This window comes from Pygocentrus nattereri, chromosome 4 (genome assembly GCF_015220715.1).
Source record: "Pygocentrus nattereri isolate fPygNat1 chromosome 4, fPygNat1.pri, whole genome shotgun sequence".
Lineage (NCBI taxonomy): Eukaryota > Metazoa > Chordata > Actinopteri > Characiformes > Serrasalmidae > Pygocentrus > Pygocentrus nattereri.
The window spans coordinates 33,738,914-33,751,745 of NC_051214.1; the positions used below are offsets into that span (position 1 = coordinate 33,738,914).

Below are 12,832 nucleotides of genomic sequence, written 5' to 3' on the forward strand. Positions count from 1 at the left end.
ATCTAAATATTTGAAGCTCCAACTAAAGAGTATAACTTTTTTTTGTGGTTGCACAACCTTCAGGGAAAAAAAAAAACTAATCGGTTTATGCCACAAAAATCATGAAACAGGTTTGCACTGGTCTGTTTATATTTATTTTTATTAGTCTGTTCATCACACTATGGCCTGATTGATATATTGTTATCAGTGAAAACCTTCCTGTGGTTTTCATACAGCTTACTGACTGTGGTCTTACCAGGATTTGAACTCTAATAACAGCAGGGCAATACTGGTTGTGGTACTAGGGAACCCACTATGAGTCAGTTTATTGTTAAGCAATAGGGAAATTTTGTCAGATAACCCTGAAGTGTTTCTTTAGGCATGGCACACACAGACACACACACATTTTCTAAGCCGCTTATCCTTCCGGTTCGCGGGAGGAGCTGGAGCCTATCCCAGCAGTTAATGGCCGGAAGGCAGGAAACATCCTGGACAGGTTGCCAGTCTATCGCAGGGTACATAGCACCATAGCACACGGTTTATTTTTTGACATCTCTTTTAAAAATTCTTTCCATGCAATCCATTCCCATGTTTGTGGGTTCTCCCTCAGTAGGGGGCAGGATGGCAGAGAAGGGCTTTCAAATGCTAATGCAGGCATAAAGACCCATTGATGCAAGACGGGGGGTCTTCCTAGGAGTTGCTTGGGGGTCTCGTCAAATATAACAGCTGCCCTACTTCCATCAGCTGCAGTATAGCTGAGGTTAGAGAGATGAATGTGTTCAAACACTCACCATTAGTCATAATTACACTCACTGTTAGTATAGCTGCTTTTTGGCTCTTGTGTCTACAGAGCAAATTGCTGATGCTGAGGTACGGGAGCGGGCTTCTGAACAGGCAGTCTGCCTAGATCGTACTACTTGGCTGCTCCCTCTGGCTTGTGAAAGTGCCTAGATTTTATCATCAGCAGACTCTTTCCTTCACATTTATTTGTTCATTTATTTGGGTTGATGTTTTTACTCTTTGACCTGGTGCAAATTTAAATTGGCCTCTGGTCCTGATGTCTTAAATTCTCATTGATGTCTGAGTGTAAAGAAATCTGGCTTTGGAGTTGAACAGTGTGGACTCTATGCAATTTCATGATTGAAGCTTGTGTAGTACTCCTGAAATGCTTGAAAGCACTTGGGTCTAACCATTACGTTGTTTACTACTCCTAAGGTGGTCCTTTTTCCCCACTTGACTAGCAGTTGTTAGCAAAATTGTTCCCTGTGTTGAGAAACAGTTGCCTATCCTCTGGCAGAATAGATGTTGGAATTAATTATTTTTTTAAAACTTTTTTTAAGGTTTGCAATAATTGGGTGCATCAGCAAATGTGATTTAAATCAAATGTATAAGCTCTCTCCACTCCCATGATCAAGGATAGTTTGTGTTTTGGTACTGCAGCAAATTCAAGAAGTACCATAAAGGCAGATTTTAAATTTCAAGGTTAGTTATATGGAGTGAGTTGTGTATCTAACAGAAAATGTTTGCAATACTAATAGCATGAAGAAAGTGGAGGAAAATCACACAATCCAGTGTGTGTGTGTGTGTGTGTATACATGTTTTCCAGTGTGTGATTATGAGGTGCTGCCTCTGGCGGATGATCCTGGCCCTCGGCAACTCTCTCCAGAAGAACAAAGGCGACTTGAGGAGCAGGAGGAGAACACCCTGCGAGAACTCCGTCTCTTTCTCAGGGATGTCACCAAGCGGCTGGCCACAGACAAGCGCTTCCAGATTTTCAGCAAGCCTGTGGACATTGAGGAGGTGGGCTAGTTGAGCTGCTGCTGGGCTCCTCTCTAGGCAAACTACTGCCAAGCCATTAGTGCCTGAGGCTGTCATTGTTCTGGACATGTGAAATATGTGCAAGCCACAGGCCAAATAGGTTCTGCGATTATTTTATTACAGGCTGGTAACTTATTTGCCTAACGTGGTACATATGAGAACATCTAAAAGCATTAGTTTGGTACAAATGTTAGTTTGTTAATGACGCATTCATAAAGATACAGTAATGCACTGATACAGAATATGCATGTCAGCTTTTTTCCTGTAATCATTGTTTTTTTTTTAACATTTTGAACATTTGACTTTTTTAGGTATCAGATTATCTTGAGGTCATCAGAGAGCCTATGGACTTGTCCACTATCATGATGAAGATTGACACTCACAAGTACACAACTGCCAAGGATTTTTTAATGGACGTTGACCTCATCTGCAGTAATGCATTGGAGTACAATCCAGACAAGGATCCAGGAGGTAAGCTGAAAAAATTATGTTGGTTTATTAGTAATTTTGAAAAAGAAAAAAAAAACATGAAATTGTCACAGAATTCTTACTATCAGTTCTATATTTACATGTGAACATGTCAGAGTTGAAGATACATTAATATCTAGCAGTTAAATAAGTGAACTACCACTACACTTTCCCACCCATCTCTAGAAACTGACAGTCTCCAGCATCAGCTTGCTTTTAGGAATCTAGCTAAAAGGTAAAAAAAAAGAGAGGGCTACAATGCTGTTCTTTCCCCAACAAAGTATTGATATATTCTGCTAGGTAAATCCATGATGACATACCATTACATTTCACTTATTTAAAGAGACTTTTTGTCTTATCACACAGTCAAAGTACTCTCCAAAGACTTTTTTTCTATAGCAGCAACGTCTGGTCAGAACAAGCATCAAATGTGTTTCCTTTGTACAAGCCTATTAAAAACTTGCCATTTGGTTCATGGCAATTTGCTGCTCAAGAATTGTCAAGAGTGTCTTTGTTGCTCTGTTTTTCCCTGTAATGAGCAGTAATGAGGCAAATATTCCCTCTACAGCATTGGAACAGAAAGTTTGAACAAGAAGCCAATTTCAGCTTCATCTAGTTAATTTTGATACTTGAATGGCAGTTTGATGCAGGTGAATTGAATTTAGAACTATTTGTCACTGTGTTTGCACACTGTGAAATTGGACCTCTGCATTTAACCCATCCGTGCAGTGAAACACCCACATACATGTACACTTGTGAACACACACACTAGGGGGCAGTGAGCACACTTGCCCGGAGCAGTGGGCAGCCCTATCCTTGGTGCCCAGGGAGCAATTAGGTGTTAGGTGCCTTGCTCAAGCCGAACCGGCAACCTTTTGGTCACAGGGCTGACTGCCCCATCACTAGTGACTAGTATTGGATAAATCTTCAAGAAGATGGTTCATTTATAACATTATTTTACCATGCTCTCTGAGATTAAAGTGATGAACTCAGCGAGTTTATTAACTCTTTGTATGTATTGCTTTTACATACCACACCTGGAGGAACATCACTAATTCTCCATTCCCTTCTCATGTAATAATTTAATCTTTAAACAGTTTTGTTTTAGTTCAGTTCTTGTTGTTTTCTGGCACCACAGCATGTTTTTTTTCCTCACACATTCCTAAACCTGCTGGTGCACTGCAGCTTCTTAACCAGATTCTGCCATGTTATTCTAGCTGAACAGACAGAGATGAGGGTGGAGTATTGTTACACTGGGGAAGGTGTTATTAAATGACTGTTAGGAGGTCACTGTAAACACGGACAAGTGCTCCGCTCCACCCTGCAATTTTCCAAAAAGGATTTCTCAGGCACGTAATATACTTATGCTGCTGCTGTCAAAACAAAAACACTTTTTGGTCATGTTCTACATAGCATTCAAGTTATTGAAATAGTAATAAAAAATTTAAATTGGAAAAATGAACTTGATTTTCTGTGCACTTTTTGGATTTTTACACTGTTTATTGTTGCAATCAACATTAGATGCTGGACTTAGAGACTAGCTTAGAACAGCCCTGTGTGATTTAATTGGATGTCAGTGCTGATTGATAGCTTGTGTCTTATGAAAAACACTGATTGACAGGTTCTGCTCTGTTGAGAGCGAGCTGATAGAGAACAAGAGAAGACTCACTTAATTTAAACAGTATATTTTATATATATATATATATATATATATATATATATATATATATATATATAATTCTTTTTACTTTTTATTGTTTTTATGTTTATTTTAATTATGAATATGACTTTATTCTAAGGTATATTGTGATAAACTCACTGCTGAGGTGAATTGTTTAAAAATTTGCTTAGATCCCTAAAACAGTACTGTATAATTCAGTTTCTTTGTAAATGAGTTCTGCAAAAGGCCAGTAACCCTCTTCAGAAAGACAAAACTATAGGCATTTACATTTTCCTTCTTTCTTTGGTCATATGAATCATACCACACACAGTAATAGTGATGCACATTATGAAGCAGGCTGTTTTACAATGCAAAACTTGATATATTCACTAATATATTCAAATTGAAAATTGGTTAAAGCATCAAGGCTTATGAGATTGACTAAATAATTTGTTAAAATAACAGTTACAGTCGTGGCCAAAAGTTTTGTGAATGGCACAAATTTTGGTTTTCACAAAGTTTGCTGCCTCTTTTTTTTTTTTTTTTTTTTTTTTTTTTTTTTTTTTTTTTTTTTTAGAATCTTTTGTTAGATGTTTATATAGCATAATGAAGTACAATTATAAGAATACCATACATGTTTTAACTTTTTTATTGATAAATACATCCAGTTTAAGCAAAGACTTAATATTTACAGTGTTGACCATTCTTCTTTAAGACTTTAAGACTGGAAAAAAACATTGTTCATCTCCAAATTGCTCCTGGGTCGTTGGGAGAAGTTGCTCTTGGAGGATATTTTAATACCATTCCTTATTCATGGCAGTGTTCTTGGGCAAAATTTTGAGCGAACCCACTCCCCTGGATGAGAAGCAACCCCACACATGAATGGTCTGAGGATGCTTCACTGTTGGCATGACACAGGACTCATGGTAGTCCTCACCTTTTCTTCTCCAGATAATCTTTTTTTCCAGATGTCCCAAACAGTCTAAAGGGGGCTTCATCAGAGAATTTAACTTTACCCCAGTCCTCTGCAGTCCACTCCCTATACTTCCTGCAGAATGTCAGTCTGTCCTTGATGTTTTTCTTGGAGAGAAGTGGCTTTTTTGCTGCCCTTCTTGACACCAAGCCATCCTCCAAAAGCCTTCGTCTCACTCTGCGTTCAGATGCACTCACGCCTGCCCTCTGCCATTCCTGAGCAAGCTCTGCACTGGTGGTGACCCAATCTCGTAGCTGAAACATCCTCCAAGAGCAACTTCTCCCAACGACCCAGGAGCAATTTGGAGATGAACAATGTTTTTTCCAGCATGATGGAGCACCATGTCACAAGGCAAAAGTGATAACCAAGTAGCTTTGAAACATTGAAATTTTGGGTCCATGGCCAGGAAACTCCCCAGATCTCAGTCCCATTGAGAACCTGTGGTCAATCCTCAAAAAGAGGGTGGACAAATAAAAAACCCAGAAACTGTGATCAACTCCAAGTGCTGATTAGGCAAGAATGGGTTGCCATCATTCAAGATTTTGCCCAGAAGCTGATATCCAGCATGCTGAGGGGAATTGCAGAACTCTTAAAGAAGAAGGGTCAATACTGTAGATAAAGTCTTTGCTTAAACTGGATGTATTTGTCAATAAAGTTAACACATGTATGGAATGCTTATAGTTGTATTACATTATGCCATAAAAACATCTGACAAAAGGTTCTTTAAAAAAAAAAAAAAACTGAGACAGCAAACTATGAAAACCTCAAAACTTTGAGGTGTCATTCTCAAAACTTTTGGCCATGACTGTAGATGCATGTGTTAACTTCAAAATACAGCACCTGGATTTTTTTTTAGTATTGAAGTTCTGTGAATATAACTGCACTATACAACAAAATTCAGATTCAAGCTGCTTACTAAGTTTCCCATTATTGCAAATCATTTTCTCACCTTCACCTGACTGCCCTCTGCTAGCATTCCACTGCTAGAGGGTGCTTTTCATGCACCAGTTCATATCACACCAAATAACAAGTCATCCATTATTAAAACCCAACCCATGAATGTGTTATGAAAAATATACATAGTGATTAAAAAAAATATTGCATGTAAACAGAATGTAGCTTTAAGGTCTTTAATTATGGGCAAATAAACAGGTCACTTTTGTCCAGAATTAAATATTTCTGTTGTTGCTTAATTGCCTCAGTCTCCTGAAGTATTGCTGGCATATTGAATGATGTTGGTTAAATGCAGACTGAGATCATGAATAAATCATGTTTCCCATTTTAGTGGGACAGTGTGGGTCATTTGTTTAAATCTAGTACCCACAAAGGAGCAATGAAAGGGACAGTGCAAAATGCAAATAGCCACTTAATGAGAGAACCAAAGCAGCTTTGGGTACATTTGGACCAAGGGAATATGGATCCCAGGCCCCATCGTAAGTCCATTTATTGGCCTTACTTTTTCACTCAACCATGAATATTACACTTAAAGGCTGAAAAGTGTCCTCCTCCTGCATGTCCTGACTAAAGCCTAACTAATGTATTTTTGGAGGGGTCGTAGTTTGTTTGTTTTCAGGGTTCATTGCAGATTTTAGAATCAGCTGTGCCTCAGGACCAAAGAAAAAAAAATAGGACCAGAGTACACAAGTTGAGGAATAATCCTTTAACCATTATCTGTGAACAAGGATTAGGAATGCGGTTAATGCCTTGTTCATAATATTTGTGTGTGTGTGTGTGTCTGTGTGTACACTGAAGGGCTTTTGACACTTAGAATTGTTTCTTCACAGATAAGATTATTCGGCACAGAGCCTGCAGTCTAAAGGACACAGCCCATGCAATGATTGCCTCTGAGCTGGACCCCGAGTTTGACCGCATGTGTGAAGAGATCAAAGAGTCCCGCAGGAAAAGAGGTGAGTGGACAAAAATGGAATGGCCACACTTAATTGTTTTTTTTTTTTTTTTTTTTTTTTTCTTCCCAGGACAAAAACTAGGCCAGTAATTATAACTACTACTGCAAACATTGGCCAGTGGGGAATTAAGCTGAATTGGTCAGAGCATTGGCCTAAGGTAGCTGTCTCCATGTTCTCTAGCTTGTTCACCACAAGGTGATGAATAATTTTGAAAAGAAATGTTTAAAGAGAACTCCTTCACGGCCAAGTACAATGATAGATTGTTTTGACATTCCATGTGATTACATAATCACTACCAATTTTGACTCATTCTCAGTCAGCTGTTGCAAAGCCAAAAGCATGTCTACTAGTCTACTCCACTTGTTCTTTTCATTTTCTGAATGAATTTTACAGGCCATAGTGTGAACTGCCCAAGAGAATTGCTCGTGAATATTTTATGTGGCACAGTGGAAATGTTAAAGGTTTCAGTTTTATAGCGTGAAGGTTGAAGGTTGTGCATCTGGTTGCTTTTTTTAATGTATTACTTCCATACTATTTTAAATTAAGCAGAACCCAATATATCTCCCTCTGTATCAGGAATAAACATAGAGGCTTGAAGGACTTGTAGAAAGACTGACTCGCTTACATGCTGTCCTTTTCTTTGCCTCACTCCAGTACTTTCTCACTTTTCAGTTAACTTTCATAGATACAGTACATACACATCAAAACTTTTGTGTGGTCAGATCTCTCCTGACCTCAGCCTGTCAGTATCTCTGTGGTAAGTGCTACTTCTATATGAACTCCTCCAGGAATTCAGACCCCGCTTCAGCAGGCACCTGCTCCAGCTGCTGCGGCAGGCAAGAGGCCTACAGGAGAAGAGGCCACTGGGAACACCTCTCAGGTCGATGGAGTGGAGAAGCATTGCAGCAGTAAGTACACACAGCGTAAATCCCCAGCTAATACAAAGTTCAGATATCACAGCAGCTCCAAGTGACTGATAATGTGTTCAGATATTCACTTGAGTTATACAAGGAAGGTGTGTATGGGTCTGGGAGTTATATGCTTAGAAATAGTTATATGTTTGGAAGAATAGTTGATTTTGTTTTTCTAAAAGCAAGAACAAAACCTCTTCCTGACATCATCTGCCTTCAGAAGTTTTAGTATCGTAAAATGGAAAAGTATGTAATTAGCGAGCCTTTAGGACATTTTTGCAAGCAGTGAATTAATAGTGATGGTGATAATGACAATAATAGCCTGTGTAACTTTGTAACATTGTAACTTTTATGTTGTGAAATGCAAATAACAGACAGCAGTGATTTGTAAATCCACTTTGAATTGCAATTTGTTTATTTATTTGTTTTTGGAAAAAACTACTCACTCAGAAATTGAAACCTGTAACATGTTCCAGAAAAGTTGGAACAAGGCCAATTAAAGGTTGACAATGTTCAAAAATTATCTTAAACAGCTGATGCAGTCATGTTTGTTCATAAAATTAGCCCCGTGAAATACCCAGTCCTTTATGAGCAAGGATGGGTTGAAATTTGCGACTAAATAAAGGATGTTGCGTTCTCCAAGCCAAAGAATAAAAGGACCATCCAGATCATTACTAGCATAAAGAACACAGGATGTATAGCATGGGTAACTTCTATTTCTGTGAAGGAGATATTAAAACTGAAACCATTTTGGCGTAGCATCATATGCTGCCTTCTGCAACATCTTTTTGATTCTTATTCCGACGTAGCAGTTCCAAGCCACTTTCTGCATGTGCTGGATGGCTGCATAACCTGAAAGTGCAGGTGCTAGACTGAGCTGCCTGCAGTCCAGACCTCTCCCATTAAAAATGCAGCATGTTATGAAACGCAAAGTAGGACGACGAAGGTCCCATATGGTTACACAGATGATGACTTGTGTATGGAAGAATGGCACTTTTAAACTGAATGAATTGGTGTCTTCAGTCTCAAACTGTTATTAAGTGTTGTTGAATAGAAGAGTGATTTAACAGTCGTAAACATGTTCTTTGTCAACTTTTTTTGCAACATGTTGCAGACATCAAAATCGGAATGAGAGTAAAACGCAAAACGTTGTGTTTTTGCTTTGTTTTTTAATTTAATAGAGCTCCAACAGAATTTTCTTATCACTGCTTTCTGTTTTTATTAGCATTCCAAATACTTGGAGAAACACACCAAGACTTCCACGTTACACTTACTGTGGGAGGGAGATTTTAGGGAGAGTGGGATAATGGCACTATAACAGTCAAAGAACAAAGATTAGTGTTTTCTCTTGATCTGGTTTGGGAAATCAGCATACAGCCAGGATATTCATTTTGCTGGGTAGAATACATCTGTGTAGTACTTGGTTTTAGCTCCTACATGGGATGAATGTATTCCTCAGAAGACTACTGTTGGTTCTGTGCAGACTCCTCATACTGCCAGGGCTGATTGAGCTGTAAGGCTGTTCAAAGCTGCTTTGCATTGCCAGTCTAGGCCAACTAAGCCAGTACAAAAGTCTCTCAGTTCTTAGCCAATATGGGCTCATTAGATTGAGCAGATTTCAGATGAAGACAATTGAGTAAGGCTAGATGTGCTTCAGGAGAGCTCAATTAAGGAAAACTGTAAGGTCTCAGGAAAACTTCAAATGTAATGTTGATATATTGCAGTGACTTTTCTATAGCTTTGACCACTTCTATAAGACTGGTGCAGCTCTCACCTGTTCATTATTATTACATGCCTTAGTTTATATTTTTGTATGATGTACTATAATGTATCATCTCTGTACATGGAAATACTATATCCTGAGGTGTGATTCATTTCAGTGTAGTACTTTGTAGTAGTGTTTTTTGTAGTGCTTTTGTTAGGAAGAAAATCAGTAATAATTCAATTTTAAACATGTCCCTGCGGTAACATTGTACCTAGATTATGTGTAAAATCTGCACTTTTAGCTATTAGGCCTGTTTCACATACATTTCTGCTGCATGACGAGCAATTCTGCAACGTGATTGCTGCAGCTGGCGGCCCTGATGCGGCCCTGGTGGGGGCAGTCGTGGGCTGGAGGTTAGTGAATGAGCCCTGTGACCTGAAAGTTGCCAGTTCGATCCCCTCGGCTGACAGTCCATGACTGAAGTGCCCTTGAGCAAGGCACCTAACCCCCAGTTGCTCCCCGGGCGCCGTGGATAGGGCCCCCCACTGCTCCGGGCAAGTGTGCTCACTGCCCCCTAGTGTGTGTGTGTGTTCACTAGTGTGCATGTATGTGGGTGTTTCACTGCACAGATGGGTTAAATGCAGAGGTCTAATTTCACAGTGTGCAAACACAGTGACAAATGTTTCTGAATTCTAAATTCTAATTCTATTCATATAGCGCTTGCACTGTGGAACAGTAACATGGTCAGGTTCTATGAACATCCTTTTTCCAAATAGGGTTGATAAGTCAAATAATTGACTTTTCTCAATAAGAATATAATTCATAAAAGACCTTGATATATTTGTTTCATCTCAGCAGCATTCCGACCTGTGATTAGGCAACTGTTTTTAGCCTGGGAGACCTTCTGTAAAACGTGTGTGCAACAAGAAACACAAAAGCTAGTGTTTTAATAATGTGAGTCCTAGAATTGCCACTTATTAAGGTTTCTATTTCCCATTTTCAGTGTTTTTTTGTAGTTTATTTTGCTATAAAAATTGTCAGTGCTTTTTCATTGCCACGCAGAGTCTGGATCAGGTCTTCTAACCTATGCAGTTTAACTCAAATTTCAAAACTTTATGTTGCAATAGACAATTAGACCCATACATACATGTTAGTTATTGTTCAGGACATTGAGAGATGTGGGGGTGCCTGTTAGATGTAATAAATACTGTGATGTGTTTGCTGTTGCATATTGTAGTAGAAAGTCATCATTCAAAGGAAAGAGACTGAAGAATGAGATCTATGTCCATGATATCACTCAATATATAACAGACAATATAAAATATGTCTGCAGATCTTGCATGTATGTAAAAACACACATGACAAAATCTGTAGACAAATGTGATCAGTGACCTAGCAACATTATTACTGTGCCTGTGGCATGACATTTGATAACCATTTTGGGCCACACCAATGTATATACTGTGTAAAGTCATGCCAGTGGCATTTCGCAATGCAGAGGTGTCTGCTGCTTCGACCTGGTGACTTGGTTTGTTTTTCAGGGAATATCAATACTGAAGCCCATACTCGAGGTAGCAAATTAAGGCATAAGGAAAAGTTGGTGCAGTGCTGCTGTCAGGTGTGACAGGTGTAGCATCACCAATATCTGACTGTAAAAGTTATGAAAAGTTTGAGTTCAAGAGGCTTTATTGTCATTTCAGCTATATGCGAGTATGCAATGAAATGAAACAACATTCCTCCAGGGCCATGAAGCAACACATGAACACAAGTGCAAGATAATACAGTATACACAGTGCAGACAACATAGTGAGGGAAAAAAAAGAAACCTTAAATACAAACAACACAAGACAGTACACTATACTGAAGAATATGTGGAGGAGGATACAACATACAATGACATATTTGGAGAAAGAAAGAAAGTACATTGAGCTTTTGGTTCATTATCTTGTAGAGTAATGTGGCACCAAACATTGTTCTACACTGCAAAGCATTGCATTTGTTTATTTTGATTTAAACGTGCTTAGAACCCACTGGATCCTCTTGTGACCCGATTCAGGATCCCAAGTCTCAAACTGTCACTGTTGTCATTTGCTCTTTGTGTTTCTAGTAGTTCATTATGTATATGCCTTGGCATTTTGCTGACTGATTGATGTATGTGATGAATATGTTCCCTGCACTCTTGCAAATATTAGAACTGAATGCAAACAGTGACAGCTGCATGCAGTAAACTTTTATGTGCCAGGCACAGAGTCATATTGTATCATTAACTCTCTTTCACAAGGTACATCTCTTGCCACTGTCTTGCTCTCGGTCTTATCAGTCTTGAGGCAAAGATTGTCTGCTGCGTTTAAAAGATGTGACAGAATTCATTAAAAAGTACCCCTCTGTGGAGGCACCAACAAATTCTAAATGGGCTATAGATCAGGGGTACGCAAAGTGTGGCCCACAAAGCCATTTGATTTGGCCCAGCAGAAGGTTACGAAACCCTCACTCTTTCAGTGAAAACCTGTACTTTTAAACAACTTCTTCTGTTTGAACATCTTTTATTTTCTTTATTTTTTTTAATTGTGAAGTACTTTTAGTAACAAAGCATTCAGGTTATGTTAATAAGAATAATTGTTATAAAATAAAAAATCTATTTCCCCTGTCACCATGCAGATGTAACCACACATAAATAGCTAGCAGTTATTAACTAATAGAACATGACAGTACAGATGAGATTTAAAGACAGCAGTGTGAGTTTATTGTACATATTGTATTTAATTAATAGGGTTTCTCCATGTTTTCTGGCAACATGTGAAAATGAAAAGCTTTTAAGTTGCTGGCTGGCTGTTTTGTTATTTTGGCCCTCAGCCCATGACAAATATCGTATTTTGGCTTTCCAAGACAAAAGGTTTGGCTCTCTGCTCCCCTGCACTCTGGGAACCCCTACTAGATTTGGCCTGTTCAAGACAGGAAAAAAAAAGTTTTAAGTCAGTAATACCTTAACAATGCAAGAATTATCAGAAAGAGTTGTTGGCCCATTTGTTCTGTTATATTTAAATATATGATGTTTTTTTTTTTCATTGTATTTTGTCAGGGGGAAGTCTTAATTAATCCTAATTATTTTCCTGCACTCTTGGACAGAATAACACAGTGTCCCATTGTGTAGGTTTAACACTGAATTAGTGTTATAAATCATGTTATTCAGTTTTTATTGTGAAGACAGTGGGTGGAATGGAAGCAAGTACCTTCAGGAGTACTTAAGCGTGTGCTAGTTACAGTTGACTTTTCCTGCAGCATGTGAAAATAGAGTGAACAGTTTTCTGCTGTTCCTCTGACCACCACAAGATGGTGTATGTCCCTCTGGAGACTCTGATTTAGCCCTATGCTGAGACTGTAAACAATAGCAGTCCATGGCTTCCCTGGAAA

General features: G+C 38.7%; 1 protein-coding gene across 2 annotated transcripts in view; it reads left to right on the plus strand.

Moving 5' to 3' along the window:
• atad2b (ATPase family AAA domain containing 2B) overlaps nucleotides 1-12,832 on the plus strand; it is an 83,899-nt gene that overhangs the window by 31,823 nt on the left and 39,244 nt on the right. For both annotated transcript variants that reach the window (XM_037538012.1, XM_017683702.2), the window contains exons 21-24: nucleotides 1,586-1,779; nucleotides 2,109-2,268; nucleotides 6,683-6,805; nucleotides 7,594-7,713. In XM_037538012.1, the coding sequence (XP_037393909.1) occupies nucleotides 1,586-1,779; nucleotides 2,109-2,268; nucleotides 6,683-6,805; nucleotides 7,594-7,713 (597 nt within the window). The remainder of the gene's footprint in view (nucleotides 1-1,585; nucleotides 1,780-2,108; nucleotides 2,269-6,682; nucleotides 6,806-7,593; nucleotides 7,714-12,832) is intronic.